Raw genomic sequence first — 15,933 nt, 5'->3', positions numbered from 1 at the left:
GTAATGAAAACCAAATGGAGTTCTGCTTTCTGATGGTGAATGCCAAGAGTAATAAACTACAAAAACAATCCATACACCAACTTGAAGCAAAACTGTGCTTTGAGTTTTTTCAATTAGGCTTATATTAGGGAAAAGCCTTCTTAAATTAGAAGCTATTTATTAGGAACTGATTATTACCTATGGTGCACACCAATTTCATGCTGATGTGGAAAGCAGTTGTTCTGTTGGAGAAATCTGAGTGAATGTTTGTTTTCAGACTGTGATCCCCAGCTCCTTCATCATCTGTGTTGGGGACCCCTGCGAATGTTCAATGAACATGGCATGGAAACAGCAATTGCTTGCTGGGAGTGGCTGCTTGCTGCCAAGAATGGAATAGAAGTGCCGGTAGGAAGCGATTTAACTACTCCTGCTCTGCCCCTGCAAGGGGGAAGAGAGAAGATTTTGAGAGATTCACAGATATTGTGAATCTGTGTCAAGGATGTTTAAATGCTCTGTTAATCACTTCAACCCGCCAGGAAGTCTCTGTTCATGTGTTGTGGGAAGTCTGAGCACCCTCACGAGGGAGATTGTGGGGAATGGATCTTTCTCAGCAGCCTGAATGATACAGCAAAAGAAACCTGGTAGAATGTCACCTGTAGAATTTACTTTGCTGATGAGATGCCTGAGCTGTTCATGAATTGGCTTTATACTATCACAGACTATAGAATGGTGTTTTAAAACAAAGAGAAAATAGTCTTCCTGCTCATTAATCAGAGCTTCTGGTATCTGGCATTGCACCATTACATGAAAACATAGGCTTGCAAATGTCCTCATCTTGTAACAGGTTAAACAGTTGTATTTTGTGAGATGGGGATCCATATAATAGTAATAAAACAACTCAGTGTGGTGTAGTGACAGTCCACACAGCTGAAAATGCTGCCTCTGGTAATTGCTTTGCTTAGGGAGCTCTAAGTGTTTCACTTGCTGGAGATAATCATTTATCGGAATTTATGTGGTTAACTTCTTAAGCATCAGTTTCATTTTGTTCCATTAGGCATTTGGGGAAATATCTTTGTATCTTGTAGAGGAGAACAGAGAAGCACCTTTAGTTGCTAGGCCTCCTTACTGCAGAGGATGCTGCTCCTGAGAACAGCATCCTGAATTATGGGCTGTCTTTATGTTGTGCTTGATCAGCTGTGTGTGCTTGTGTGGGAGGCAACAACCTTTAGTAGAGCAGGAGGATGGATGTTATGGGCTGATCTAACAGCTCAGTCTCCTCAACAAAATACATTGCCTGGCTGCTGCTGCCTTTAATCTTCCTGTTACTAGCTGAGATTTTGGGGGAGGCTTTGTTCCTTTCGTAATTTAGGATGTGACAGGAAGATTTTCTTTCAGGCGGGATGTACAGACCTGTGTCTGCCTCTCTGTTAGCACTGCAGTGAATTTTAATTGATGTAGCAGGTTCTTGTGTGTGTTGTGGGGAAAGATTGAGCTTTCCATACAAGAASATGCTCTTGAATCAAGAAGCACTGTCACCTTCCTTTCTGCAGTTCATGCGGGAAATGGCAGGAGCCTGGCAAATGACAGTGGAGCAGAAAGTTGGGCTGTTTTCTGCAGAGCAGAAAGAAGCAGATCCTTTAGCAGCCTCAGAGGAGAGCCAGCCAAGGCCCTGTCCACCAGAGGTGACCCCACATTACATCTGGATAGAGGTGTGTATTTCTTCTGGAATGTCCCACCTGGGGCAGTTTGCACTTCCTGTGATTTGGGAAAGGACTGGAGTCATGCTCAAAGCCAGCAGATACGCTCTGTGAGGATGAGCATAATCATTGAGGGGAGAAAGGTCCTTGAAACAGAAGACTGGGGGTGGGGTTTGAAATGAAAACGGTCAGAGGAGGCATGGTATGTCTGTCTCTTTTTCTCAGTTTTTGGTGCAGAGGTTTGAAATAGCCAAATACTGCAGTTCTGACCAAATCGAGATCTTCTCCAGCCTGCTCCAGCGGTCCCTGTCCCTCAACATCGGGGGCGCCAAAGGCAACTTGAATCGGCACGTGGCAGCCATTGGGCCCCGCTTTAAGTGAGTGCTTCTGGGTTTTTCCTTGSTGGAATCACAGAAATAAGAAGTAAGATTATGGAGAGAAGAAATAAGGTTATTGGGAGATGGAAGAAAACAACTAAACACTAAATGTTTCACTTGTGCTTGGCTTCAAGTGATGAAGATTTTTTTAAAAGCCTGCAGAGTCTGTTTACAAAGCAGAACTTGATCACTTCAGCTTGGAATTAATTTTTTGGTGTTTCAGGAAATTTCATGGGATAATTTCCTATAGTGAATTGCCCACATTATGGATCTAGTCAATATATTAGTAGTAGATGGTTTTGCTTCATCAGTTATTTTCACCTGCTGTGACTTGAAGGCTTTTGCTTTCKGTGGTTCAGCAGTCACAGCTTTGGGAACTGACTGATGACAATGGGAACAGCTTGCCAAGAACTCTGAAACAGACACTTCTCAGGCTACAGTTGCAGCTGTAGCTGTGCTCTGCATGGTGTCACAATGGTCACCATTTTGGGAGTGCCAAAATTTCCATTCTTTATTTTGCTTATTAGGTTGCTGACCCTGGGTTTGTCTTTGCTGCATGCTGATGTGGTTCCAAATGCGACTATCCGAAATGTTTTGAGAGAAAAGATTTATTCAACTGCCTTTGATTATTTCAGGTACTCTTTTATTTGAAATTACTCACTGAAAATGTGTGTTTGTGCTTTTCCTGAACCTTCAGTGATACTTCAAAGCAGCAGCTGTCTTTCTATTCTAGTGGTTTTTGTTCCTTTCCTTTTTTGCCCACTTTAATATAAACCTTTCTTGTGCTTTAGTATGGTTCMTAAACTATCTCAAAGAGGTTTGGATGTAAGTTTCAGATTTTATGTGTAGTTTAAAAAGCAGCATCTTCAGGAATGTTTCTGTTCTTTCCCTTTTTTCCTTATTTTTAGGTTTATTCAGTCCCCAAGACTGTATCTAGATTTATAAGGTTTGAAGAATTGCTGTTAGTGTGTGGCTAAAATATAGTTCCATTGTTTTGAAAATACAGCCACACTGAATCTGATCATTTCAACATTTGACACAGGGACCAAAGAAAAWTTAATTGATAGGAATGTCKGAATGKGAGGAGGTCAGTCAGTCCCARTATTAACTTTCAGATGCATCCAGGATGCTGACAGACTGCTGCCTTAATTTTCAGTTATAATTGGATGTTTGTACTCTTCAGTCAGACATAATAAAGCTGTGAGGATAAAAAGTAGTGATGTGTGGTCTCATCCTTGTAGATTTCAGTCAGAATAAAAAATATTACTTGATTAGGTTTGTGAGGGTTTTTGACTGCTGGTGGTTTTTTCCCACAATGCACTCAACATCACATTATTTGTGTGWTTTCTTCAAGTTGTCCTTCAAAGTTCCCCACACAAGGGGAGAAGAGGCTTCGTGAGGATATCAGCATAGTGATCAAGTTTTGGACAGCRATGTTCTCTGACAAGAAGTATCTGACTGCCAGCCAACTTGTGCCACCCGGTGAGTTCCTTTAAGTGCTGTTTTGAAAGCCTCTGGTTTCTCTGATTGATTCTACATCAGATCTGTGCTCTGTTCTTAGATAATCAAGACACCAGGAGCAAYCTGGATATCAATGTTGGATCTCGACAACAGGCTACACAAGGATGGATAAATACTTACCCTTTGTCCAGTGGCATGTCAACCATATCTAAAAAATCAGGTATTTTTTTTGATTGTAACCAGCTCATTACAGCCAATTTTGCAGCACAGTTTATGTTCAGATATTTAAAGTCAATATTTACCTTTAACATGTTCTGGCAGAGTATTTAATTATCAGTGCCAAGCTCTGAACACAGGGCAGAAAAAGTCTCACTGGTGGCAAGCAGGAAGGTTCTGAAATCCCCTGAGTTTTTGGATAGACTGTTCAATACTGTAATGCAGAAGAAATAATACTGGAGGAGGTCAAGATGTATTGAAATTCTGAAAGGAAATTTCTTGCCTTGTGGAAACTTTTACTTAGTGCTTTTTGGGGACAGCAGAGTGACATCAGATCTTTTTGTACAGTTKTAAAACTACATGCTCTTTCTTTTTAGTAGACTATTGTGCTCCTGAAGTGAATGCAGAGCTGGCTCCATTGATATCCCTGTATCCTTTTGTACTCCATAGATTCAAAGAACACCTGCACGATGAGTGGCTGCAGTGCTGACTTCCTGCAGCCATTCTGATCTAAATCACAGGCGTCCTGTGGTTGTTCAGTTCTTCTGTGTTAATGTTTCCAGGTGTGGACAGTTTGAAAGTACAGTTAACCTACTGAACAAAAGCCACAGAAAACTTTTTTATCCTTTTCTCCAGGACTGTCCAAGAAGACAAACAGGGGGACGCAGCTGCACAAGTACTACATGAAACGAAGGACGTTGCTGCTCTCACTGCTGGTGAGTCATTAGAAGGATGGGGAAACTGCATGAATTTCTAATTRTTGTTGCAGGATATATAAACTAAAATATGAGGTTGGGAGTGTTTTGCTTCTTGCAGAAAACCCTTGTTTTCCATTCCCCTCAGGCTACTGAGATTGAGCGCTTGATCACATGGTACAACCCGCTGTCTTCCCCTGAGCTAGAGCTGGATCAAACTGGAGAGAGCAGTGTAGCAAACTGGAGGTCTAAATACATCAGTCTTAGTGAGAAGCAGTGGAAGGATAATGTAAATCTGGCTTGGAGCATTTCTCCTCATCTTGCTGTGCAGCTGCCTACCAGGTGAGATATTTCAAAAGAAACAACTTTTGTTACAATTACTGTTGCCTTAGAAGTTGAGTGAGTATTTACAGTAAGTACTGATAGCACTAGCTGCTGGTGGCAGCCTCTTGCATACTGTCACAACTGTTTGAGACCTTTGAAAAGAACTGGATTACTTAATAGACTCATTTGGCTCAGTCACTAATGAAGTCCAACTGCCTTTCCTACCACCTCTCCTTTGCCAGCACTTAGACAGTGTTTGATTCAGAAGAAATCAAGTTTGTTTTTTAATAGCATTCAACCCATTAGCAAGCAGAGCATTTRAGCAGTGCTAAAAGTATCTTGGAATTCAGTGTTTTAGCTAGATATTGGCTTGCACTTTAATCAGTGTTATAGGAGAATTAGCATAGTTGGCTCTGGAAGGGAAAGGAAATTCTTTCCCCCTTACGACAGTGATAGCTTTTGCCAAGTAGAGTTCTGTACACTGGTTTCTGTAGAATCCCAGACGGAATATTTCAGCCAAGAATCCACTAGTGTAAGTGGGCTGAAATACAACTGGTTTATACAAAAGCGCTGGATGACGACTAATTGTTTCAGAATCTTCTTTCCACAGCATATTGGTCCCTCAGTGTACATTATTTCATAGTTGGACTATTTGTTTATTGAGCATATAATTTTCTGCCTTTTTCTGCCCTCATCTTCACATAAATAGAAGAAGCCATCAAAATTTTCTAATGTTATTGCATTCCTGGTTATCCTTAGGTTTAAGAACACTGAAGCTATTGGAACAGAAGTGACCCGTCTGGTCCGGTTGGACCCYGGAGCTGTTAGTGACGTTCCTGAGGCAATAAAGGTACTTGTGAATATTTTTACTRTTACAGGGCCCCAGTATGCTCATTTCATTCAGATATTTTGGAAAATACAGTCTGGGCTTACCACAGTGTGTGTTCTAGTGCTCCCCGTCTCTCTGGTAGGAGAGAATGACAGAGCAGCTGTGGAAATAGGGTGCTGAGGGGAGAATCACAGCAGCAAGAGGAGGTGGCCAGTCAGCTAATGGTACATTTTGCTTCTGTGTATTCTCATCATACACAAAATGGCTCAAAACTCATCACTTGCAGTACAGCCACCATTTCTGTTCCTTTGGCATAATGAATGAAAAGATCTCTCATGAGTCATGGTGAAGTTATTTCAAGCTTAAGCTTTCCAGTGTATCAAGAGGCCAAGGTCTGGAAGTGAAGGAGGCTGCTGATCTGCAGTGAGGGACAGTCTTGTCAGAGCTGCATGATCTGCAGAGGGACAGTGACAAGGGACAGTCTTGTCAGAGCTGCATTCTGTACATCACCTGTAAAACAGATGGCAGGAAAACCAAACCTTCCTTGACCCATTCAAAATGACTCACGCTTTCTTCTTTCTCCCTGTGCTAAAGCTCCTGGATTGTGCTTTCAGTAACTTCATTTGGTGTTCTGGGAAGTGAGGTGATTCCAACAGCTAGGTTTCCATGGAAAAAAAATGCATTAGATAAAATAGCCATGGTTTTGTAAAAGAAAATGTGCCATGTTTGACTTGCCCTGCTGGAGGAAGTGGGAYGACAGCAGTACTGTCTGATATATAGCAGCCACACATCAGTGAATGCAAACCCCTAATGTGTCTGACCTGCTTTTTCAGTACCTGGTTACCTGGCACACGATAGATGCTGATGCACCCGAGCTCAGCCACGTCCTGTGCTGGGCACCCACAGATCCACCAACTGGCCTGTCCTACTTTTCAAGCATGTACCCACCTCATCCTCTGACAGCTCAGTATGGAGTTAAAGTCCTGCGATCTTTCCCTCCGGTAAGAAGAGTTCCAAGAACACCTTTACACCCCAGGGAAAGTTCTGACCTTGGTCTTTGTGGCCACAAGTTTCATTTTAAAGCCGTGGAGAGCTATGTGCTAAATGGGCACAGCACATTGCAGAATATGCACAGAGTGGGATGGAAACTTGAAGTTGATTGTTCCATGTAAAACTGGCTCGTGTGCTTGCAGCTTTGTTGTTKTAAATGACACTGAGCTGAATTCTTCAGACTGCCCTTCTCAAATAATCTCTTCTGCATCTTCTCTCAGTGACAAACTTGTTTCTTCTGAGGCAGAAAGCTGYTTTCAGCACTTGTCAGACTTCTGTCAGGACTGTGAAGTACATGATGATTAATTGTATTTTTGAAGGGAGTAACTAAACAGAACAGTACTTTAATTTGAGGGAGTTTCATACGTAGTTTAAAATAAAGAGGCAGTAGGATTTTGTTTATCACCCAACTGAAAGGAGCTTTTCTCTGTGTATGTGACCTGTCTTCCCTTCTGACTACTAAAACWAAACAGTAAAATCCTGCCATCCCTTCTCTTTCAGGATGCCATTTTATTCTACATTCCACAGATWGTTCAGGCACTGCGGTATGACAAGGTGAGATTATGAATCAGCTACACATGAACAAACCTGATTTTTGATGCAGCTTATAGATTTAAAGCAGTAAATTAAACAAAAAATAAGTAATCTAATGCTGCTTATTATTATCCTGTGTCTAATACTTAGTAGAAAAATTATTGTCTCTAAAGGCTAGCTTGCTTTGGATACACCTCTTCTATGAACAAGTAAACTTGAGAAAAGCTATGTAGTTCATCTGACTGAAAAAGAGATTTTGTTACGGGAAGCCCCAGCTGAGGACTCTGAATAAAGCTTTGGGAGGTCTGCATGAGACAACCTGCAATGAAATTAAATCATTCCCCTTAGTCATTTTGCTGTGGAGTTAACYAGAGAAGACATCCAGGGGTGTCTTGTGCTCCGTCACGTGCATGAGATCGGATCTCAGCCTCATTTTGCAGAAGCCAAAGTAAAGCTTGAAACCAAGTTCAGAGTTCATTAATGTGAGATCATTCTACCTGCCAGCAAGGCAGTGAACTCTGATCAGTGCTTTATTTTCAGGTGAACACATCCCCAGCCCATAGCCTTGGTGACTGTGTGTAGTTATTCTTTGAGAACTCTGCAGTGCAGAGCACGAACATCAGAACTGTCTGATAATATCAAACACAGAAACACCTACAGACTACAAAAGTAGTTGCAAGTAGAGGAAAGRGAATGCAGTTGCTGGAAGGAGTATGATTCCCTTGGACACTGCAACTTTTAAAGTGTGTTCTTGCCTTCCAGAATTTCAGTGGAACTGTGCCAGCCCACACAGTTCTTGTCATCAGACTGTACAGTCCATATGACACTGTGTAAATTCCTGGTACTACAGGAGTGGTGCCAGGCAAGACCAGTGTCTCTTACACYGTGCTTTGTACACATACTAGGAGATGCTCTGAGCTCAAAGAGATTTGAAATCCAAGTAGAATGGGTGGAAAATGGCACAGAGATGGGGAAAAGGCTGATTAGAATAACAGAATGGGTCAGTAACAGAGCTGAAAACAGTTTAGATCAGTTCATTACCTTTTAAAATGTACTGCCATTCATGTCTTTAGCAAAGTGAATGAGAGTGCAGAGATCTTTCCATCCATTTAACACTTTCTGGGTTTGAAGGATAGCTGTTAGAAGCAGTAGTATTGAGTCTGAGRGTTGTAATGAACTTTGATCCTTACTGGTCTGGCTGTGCTTGCAGATGGGTTACGTTAGGGAGTACATCCTGTGGGCAGCTTCCAAATCCCAGCTCTTGGCTCACCAGTTCATCTGGAACATGAAAACCAATATCTACCTGGATGAAGAAGGACATCAGAAAGATCGTGAGTACTTTAAGATATAATCTGATTTGATTTTTTTCCTTTTCTTAGTCCAGACTAAATCTCCTTCTTCCTTCTTTCTGGTTAGGAAGAATCCTTTTAGCTGGGAAATGGTCTTTTATTTATAGAGATAGGGCCCATTCTGCATCAGTGCCTGATAGATTGTATGAAGAGAGATGCTGCTGGTTCCCTCAGTGCCTTTTTGTCAATACTATCCAAAGGTGCTTATTTCTATCACCCGTATCATTTCACTTTCTGAAATAAGCTTCTGACACAGATGCTTCCTTTTTTTTTTCACATGCAGCTGACATTGGGGAACTTCTGGAGCAGTTAGTGGAGGAGATAACTGGCTCACTGTCTGGCCCAGCCAAGGAGTTCTACCAACGGGAGTTTGATTTCTTCAATAAAATCACCAATGTTTCAGCCATTATCAAGTAAGTATTGTACTTCAGAAACTGTGCTCTGTTTGTGTAAGTTCAAAAAAGATTTGAGACTATTGTGTGGGGTAATACATAATATGCAGATAAATAAAAGATCATTCATCTTTCTAGGCCATTCCCTAAAGGAGATGAAAGAAAAAAGGCTTGTTTGAGTGCTCTGTCTGAGGTGAAAGTGCAGCCTGGTAAGAAATGTTTTAATTGTATGAAATTATGGGCTTTTGCATTCAACACAATACTGTATTTTCTGCAAACAAATTTTGGTATCTCTGCGAGTGGCAGCTTGCAGAGGTTTCAGTTTTGATGCGGGTGGCTGTTTGTTATAGTTTGGTTGTTTTCTCTTGGAGAAAAAGASAAGTATTTTTGCCCATTCAGTAATTTCTATATGGTGCATCAAAACTTACCCAAAAGCAAGTTAGATAATGCACATCATGGATGAAAGTAGGAATGTATGTCTGAAGAGGAAGGATAAATAAACTCTTTTGCTCTCTATCACCTTCTTTTTTAAAATGATGTGGCATTTTTGAGAYGTTTTGTTATCTCAAAAATGAACCATGTCCAGTTCCTTTCATTCGTCCATCAGGCATTCCCTTGAAATGACATTATTTGAAGGTCCTTTCAAATCTTGAACATACGTTTTCCCAGCCTGAATCTCCTCTTTAAATGGAGTTTGAGGAAAGCTTTTCCTGATATCTAATGTGTCTCAATTCTTCTACATGTGCTGGTGGCTGAGGGCACTCCCCAGTGCCCTGGGACATGAGGCCACACCAGATTAGGAACTGTTGTAAGAGATGTCTTCTCTGTACCTTTTTATGTTACAGGCTCTGCAGTATTAACTCAAAACTGTATTTTATAAGTTTCTGACAATCTCTCACTAGTGCAGAGTATACCACTTCCTTCATGGCTCACAGACTGTGACCTCCATTTTTTTCTTAACATTTTATTTAATTCAAAACTGTGTACTGTAGTAGTAGACACTGACATCAGATATTGTCCAATTTGCATTGTCTCATTAGCCAGTGGATTTGTTCTCAGCTGTCTGCTCTGTTTTCCAGGCTGCTACTTGCCCAGCAATCCTGAAGCAATTGTTCTGGATATTGATTACAAATCAGGAACTCCTATGCAGAGGTACCATGCTCTTGTTATACTAATTTTTATTTATATATATATATGCTTGTTAGCTTAATTGATGATATTCAGGTATTTTTCTAATTATTTTTGTTTGGCCAATTACCCTCATCATYGTCTCTTTTTGCTATGATTTAGTGCAGCAAAAGCACCCTATCTGGCCAGATTTAAAGTGAAACGATGTGGAGTCAGTGAGCTTGAAAAAGAAGGTTAGTAACTGCAACTTAATCATTGATACTACTGATTAAGAGWCAGCAATTTCTTTAAAATTGCCTCCTTTTAGTGACCTGAACAGCTGCAGAAGAATTATTTCCATGCTGAACTTTATCTGCCGTGGTTCAGCTGGGAAGTGAAACGGGATCAAAGGAAAAGAGTAGAAAATTCTGTAAACTTTAATCCTTTTTAAAGTCCCAAGAAGCAAGTCACATAGGGCTCTTGAAATTATAGCAAGAAACACTTACTTTCGACTAAACTGGAAATCGATGGCTTTTTCTGGGTTTTTAGATGGTAGCAAACTCCAGGTTTGGGCAGGTTTTTCTCATAAGACATTTGGTGGGAGTCTTTAGAGCAATGCAGTGCAGGCATTTGTCAGGTAAATCGTGAACACTGGTCTGAGATGTTCTAATTCCAACAGACAAAGGGAATTATCTTATRATAATTACCTCATAAGGTAGAAATAGTTGTAGTGCCCCTGCAGTGAAATGCTGTGGGTTTGAGTGCAGAGGGCTTGTCGTGATAGCAAGTTATTAATTAGAGTCCATGTCTGGGTTTTTCTTTGTTCTCTTGCTGCAGGTCTGCGTTGTCGCTCTGACTCCATCGATGAAAGCACAGAAGAACACGTGGACAGTAAGAAAATCTGCTGGCAGGCAGCAATCTTTAAAGTGGGCGATGACTGCAGACAGGTACAAAGCTGCTAGGCTTTGCACTTAGAGGAGACAGATTTGTGGGTGATAATACAAAAGAAGAAAATAATCTTAGTATATTTTTTCTTGTCTGATAGGACATGTTAGCTTTGCAAATCATTGACCTCTTCAAGAACATATTTCAGCTGGTAGGACTGGACCTGTTTGTGTTTCCATACAGAGTGGTGGCCACAGCTCCTGGGGTAAGTGAGCAATTAACTGTGCTGTAGAAAATCATTCCTAATTCAAAAATACTTTCTTCCAGCACACATAAAAATTCCATGCTACAAGGAAGTACTGCCCACATCACTTATGCCAAGTATTTGGAGTACCAGCAATAGAAAGAGTCTTTCCTCTCCTGCTTCCTGAAATTCTGCTGCTTGCAAATGTTTGTTGTTTGATTTTTGGGACTTCATTGTGCAAAGCAGTGGGAAGTCACAGAACTTGTCTTACATGGCATGGAAATCCTAAAATAGAGGATATACTTTCTTTTATGAATGAGCTAGAAATTCTGTATTTGGTGATCTATAGGTTTCCCCACATTTCCAGAGGACCTGTACCACTGCCAAGAGCCATGAGCAAAATATATTTTGGGAGCATGCTTAACAAACCTGTTTCTCTTTTCCCCTCCAGTGTGGTGTTATTGAGTGCATTCCTGACTGCACATCCCGTGACCAGCTGGGCAGGCAGACAGACTTTGGGATGTATGATTATTTTACAAGGCAATATGGAGATGAGTCTACCCTTGCGTTCCAGAAGGTAAAATATCAGTGGGCAAGCACAGCAAAATCTCAATTGAGAAATATTCTGTTTATAAGAAATAGTGACAAATAATTGGATAAAGACTATCATAATGTTGTATCTGCTTCCTGATGCTAATAATCCATTTTTGGCTATTAGTGAGTTAGCTAAAGAAGTTATTGCAGCTGTAGATATATGGAGAATATCATTGACCATCGCTTCAAACTTATCATTGACCATTGCTTCAAACATGAACGGGAAAAAAAAAACCAAAAACTTTGTTCATCTGTCTCATCTCCTGATGGAGAGTTACTAAATTCTGTAAGATGTTCTGATTTGTTTTAACTTGTTTGTGCAGGCTCGCTATAATTTCATCCGCAGTATGGCTGCCTACAGTCTGCTCTTGTTCCTGCTCCAGATTAAAGACAGGCACAATGGCAACATCATGCTGGACAAAAATGGACACATCATTCATATAGGTCAGTCATATGCACCTCTGAATGTCAGTTGTTACCTTTCCTTTCTGCTGTTAAGGATTGCTGATAATAGACAATTAAGCCGTTTCCACTTTGAGATCCATCTGTATACTGATTGCACAGTTTKTAAACAATTGTAAGATTTTTTTAATGCCTGTTCAGTGTTGGATATTTGTTTTGGCTGCTTCTGTGTAAATTTAGCTCTGCAAAATTTTGAAAGGTTCAGGAAAGTGTGTACACACATGTGTGGATGCCACATGTATATATTCATTCATGTGTGTATGTGTGTAATATAGAAATGTGTCGTTGGATTCCTTTCATTGCTGCAATGGTATGAATTAAACTTGACAAATAAATTTATATAATTGTGTGAGGCTGTAACCTCTGCTTTAGCTTTGCTTTTCTGGAACTGCAAAGATGCTTGAGCAGTTTATTTGATACCATTCTTACATCTAATGTCTGGCGATGATGCTTTTGTTGGTGTTCTTACACTTCACCAAAGCTTTTTTCCAGTTGGATTTAAAATGTGTGTATTAATGCATGAAATCTACCTCTTTTGCTTCTGTCAGCTTTAACAGCACACAATTTACCAACAAAGTTTATGAGGCAATTTATCTTTTGTGCACAGATTTTGGATTCATGTTTGAAAGCTCACCTGGTGGAAACCTGGGCTGGGAGCCTGACATTAAACTGACTGATGAGATGGTGATGATAATGGGAGGGAAAATGGAGGCAACACCATTCAAATGGTTTATGGAGATGTGCGTCAGAGGCTACCTGGCAGTCAGGTAAGGTGTTCTTAGCTGCTTAAGAGGGGAAGTGCTTGCATGCCCAAAAACAGATGAGAAGACAATTAATAGTAAACGTTGATTATAGGGAGTCTGAGCCATTGACTRTCCTGGTACATCTTGCAAATGTTGAAACAATGTAATAATCCTACTATTTCACACCTTATCTTTGTGGTATTTTTTTCTCTCTTTATGTTATATTTTAAAATTTTATATGTTATATTCAAATTATAAATCTGATGTTTCACACATTTCCTCACATGGTTTAGTGTACTGTTAATGTAGKAAGAAACTACTGTCTTGGAGTCAAGATCATTTTGGTTCCTTGAGGGGCAAAGTTTTTGTGTCGCTCAAGTGGCAAAGTACTAGTTTGGTAGACAATGAATGTCCTGAGCAAGAGGACAGGAAGGAGAAGGGAAGCTGGGCTGATGTAGCAAGGACTTACACAGAGTAATTATGATTAAAAGGTAGTATGTTCCTGAGGTGTTGCTGGTTTCAGCCTTTTGTAGTGTTTGTAGTTTCAGTTTGGTGCACTGTTTCACCTTTCTGATGCCAAAGAAATGTTGTTTGCTAAAGCATTGCTTTGTATAATCCTTGAGACTTCATCTTGCATCATTCTGACAGTCCAGCATAAAGGAGTGACATTTAATTAAAGTGACAGATTGCAAGCAATGGTGTGGCTTCACCAGCAAATGCAAGAGGATTATCTGTGTTGATTTAATTACAGAAAAAAGGTGTGATCCAGCTCGTTGAATTCCTCAGCTTGTCTGCTGTRCCTGCTAAAGCTGCAGGAGTTAGAGTGCTCTGACATTTTGGTTCTCTTTTTGTCTAGGCCTTACATGGATGCTGTGGTCTCACTGGTTACATTGATGTTGGATACAGGGCTGCCCTGTTTCCGAGGGCAGACAATCAAGCTGTTGAAGTAAGTTAGCARTGTGTGAACTGGAAAATATTTATTAAAATGTTACATAATTGGTACAAAGTGGTCTCACAAGAAGTAGGTACTTGTAGCACGTGAAATCATACCTGGTTCAGCTTGTGCAAAGGCACATTTGTACCATGCTCAAAGGAAACCTCACTAATTTTCTCTTGTTTTGTTGTGATTTTCTGCCTATAGAAACAGGTTCAGCCCCAACATGACTGAACGGGAGGCTGCAACTTTCATCATCAAAATCATCCAGAACTGTTTCCTCAGCAACAGGTTTGGCATCTATGCTTGTCTTCTCCCTATGGCTAAAGGAAGGTCATCAGGCTTTGAGCAGACATGAAAAGTAGAGTTTTACCARTCAGATACCAAACATTTTTGAGTTGTTGATATTCAAATAGTGCAGGGTAGCAGCTTTGTTTCTGAATGTGCTGCATATCCTCTGTTTTATATTGGGAAGTAAAGCTTAAGTCCAGGCTGGTSAAACAGCAAGGCTTGTTAGTCTAAAGAATAAATGTAATAGTTAAACATCTTAAGGGTGTGTTTTATTATGCTAGATAATACAGACTTCATGGAATAAATTGAAGAGTCTAATACAAACTCATGTGTAGTTCTACATGGGGTCAACCTGAGACCAATACCTCTCACTGGCACAGATCCAGCCCCACTAGAACTGAATTGAATGTTCCAGTGCTTGCTGATCTTASATTAATACTGGGGAGTTTGAGGGCAGTGACACTGCTGTGTGAATGCCCAGAGCCAGCTTAGTTCTGACAAACTTGAGCTTTTCTACCTGTGGCATGGTTHGTCTGTGATCTGAATAAGCTCTGCCCATGGGTAATTGAGTTATCTATAACAAGCTGGGATGTGTTTGCTCAGTCACTCATCAGAGATGCTGCTATTAATATTGCTATTTCCCCTGCACTTTTATTTTTATTATTAGCATTCCCCTTAATTAAATRACTTTTATTTCCACACAATCCTGTCTCCATGCAGCCCTGATGATCTTGAATCATTCATTATACATTTCCTTCTCCTAAAACAAACTGCAAATGCCATGTGATGTGCTTGTAGCTTATCCAAACACAGGATCCAAGCTGCTGATGCTGGTGCCACACTGAGAAGTGTGGGAAYACTTTTTTAAACTAGTTTAAACAAGAGCAGGATGTTTTGTGCTGTCCATAACAGTAAGTGGGCCTTCACAATGCCTTCAAAGAGTGGAGGGCTAGTKTTGATTAGCAGCTGATTTCCTTCACCCATGTTTTGTCTCTGTGGGATCCTGATGAACGTTTCTCTTGACAATGGGTACAGTGTTTTTTTAAACTTTTACTCACCTCTGTCTTTGCTTTTCTTCTCTAGGAGTAGGACATACGACATGATCCAGTACTACCAGAATGACATCCCCTACTAGACACTAGAGACCCACTGCCGAAGTGAAACGTGCAACCCTGTGCCCTCACTCCAGACTTGTGACAAACAGGAGATTCTCTGTCACACCTCGCTATCTTTTCACCCTCTGTGTGTGTGTGTGTACATGTGGGTACATGTTTCCTGGACATTGCAACAATCAGTTTTGATTCATTCCTTTCTCTATACCAGGCTGTAGATGTTACCGTTCTTTCCTGGATTTTTGGAGTTGGGTTGCAATCACAATAAAAATTGTATTATGATTATGAATGTGTGAAAGTTGTAAAGCTTGAGGAGTTTGATAATTTTTCATGCAATGCAAGGATTTTGTAATACCTTTGAAAAGTAAATGAAACCCTTTCCTGCACAATCCCACAAAAKGCCATGGAAGGGAAGGGTATGGATTCCTCTTTGGAAACAGAAATGTTAACTTGTTCCAATTTTACTGTAGAAAAAGCTTGATAATCATCCAAGGTGGTGATGTCTGTGTAGCTGTGTTCATACTTTGCACTGTACATGGTCCCTGCTATGTGGTCAGTATTTCATATGTACATGAAGAATGTATTTTTTCCTTTTGTGTGTTTTAAAAAGAGACTCTACTGAAGATATATTTAATCTATAAAATGTAATAAAAGACCT

The 15,933-nt window shown here is 40.4% G+C and overlaps 1 protein-coding gene across 2 annotated transcripts in view; it reads left to right on the top strand.

Annotated features, from left to right (window-relative positions):
- Window positions 1-15,564, top strand: part of PI4KA (phosphatidylinositol 4-kinase alpha) — a 50,972-nt gene extending 35,408 nt beyond the window's left edge. For both annotated transcript variants that reach the window (XM_057380764.1, XM_057380763.1), the window contains exons 31-54: window positions 257-384; window positions 1,530-1,688; window positions 1,902-2,053; window positions 2,581-2,688; window positions 3,408-3,535; window positions 3,615-3,734; window positions 4,367-4,446; window positions 4,574-4,767; window positions 5,509-5,599; window positions 6,412-6,579; window positions 7,130-7,183; window positions 8,373-8,493; window positions 8,795-8,924; window positions 9,042-9,112; window positions 9,983-10,055; window positions 10,194-10,264; window positions 10,848-10,957; window positions 11,056-11,160; window positions 11,591-11,716; window positions 12,057-12,177; window positions 12,803-12,962; window positions 13,795-13,884; window positions 14,080-14,163; window positions 15,247-15,564. In XM_057380764.1, coding sequence (XP_057236747.1) covers window positions 257-384; window positions 1,530-1,688; window positions 1,902-2,053; window positions 2,581-2,688; window positions 3,408-3,535; window positions 3,615-3,734; window positions 4,367-4,446; window positions 4,574-4,767; window positions 5,509-5,599; window positions 6,412-6,579; window positions 7,130-7,183; window positions 8,373-8,493; window positions 8,795-8,924; window positions 9,042-9,112; window positions 9,983-10,055; window positions 10,194-10,264; window positions 10,848-10,957; window positions 11,056-11,160; window positions 11,591-11,716; window positions 12,057-12,177; window positions 12,803-12,962; window positions 13,795-13,884; window positions 14,080-14,163; window positions 15,247-15,298 — 2,696 coding nt within the window. In that variant the 3' untranslated portion in view covers window positions 15,299-15,564. The remainder of the gene's footprint in view (window positions 1-256; window positions 385-1,529; window positions 1,689-1,901; window positions 2,054-2,580; window positions 2,689-3,407; window positions 3,536-3,614; window positions 3,735-4,366; window positions 4,447-4,573; window positions 4,768-5,508; window positions 5,600-6,411; window positions 6,580-7,129; window positions 7,184-8,372; window positions 8,494-8,794; window positions 8,925-9,041; window positions 9,113-9,982; window positions 10,056-10,193; window positions 10,265-10,847; window positions 10,958-11,055; window positions 11,161-11,590; window positions 11,717-12,056; window positions 12,178-12,802; window positions 12,963-13,794; window positions 13,885-14,079; window positions 14,164-15,246) is intronic.
- Window positions 15,565-15,933: the final 369 nt, after the last annotated feature.

Source organism: Malurus melanocephalus, unplaced genomic scaffold, assembly GCF_030028575.1.
Source record: "Malurus melanocephalus ecotype Western Australia unplaced genomic scaffold, MMel_1.1 scaffold_470, whole genome shotgun sequence".
In the NCBI taxonomy this organism is placed as follows: Eukaryota; Metazoa; Chordata; class Aves; order Passeriformes; family Maluridae; genus Malurus; species Malurus melanocephalus.
Note: the sequence above shows the minus strand (reverse complement) of the source record. Positions and strands in the feature narration are given on the sequence as shown.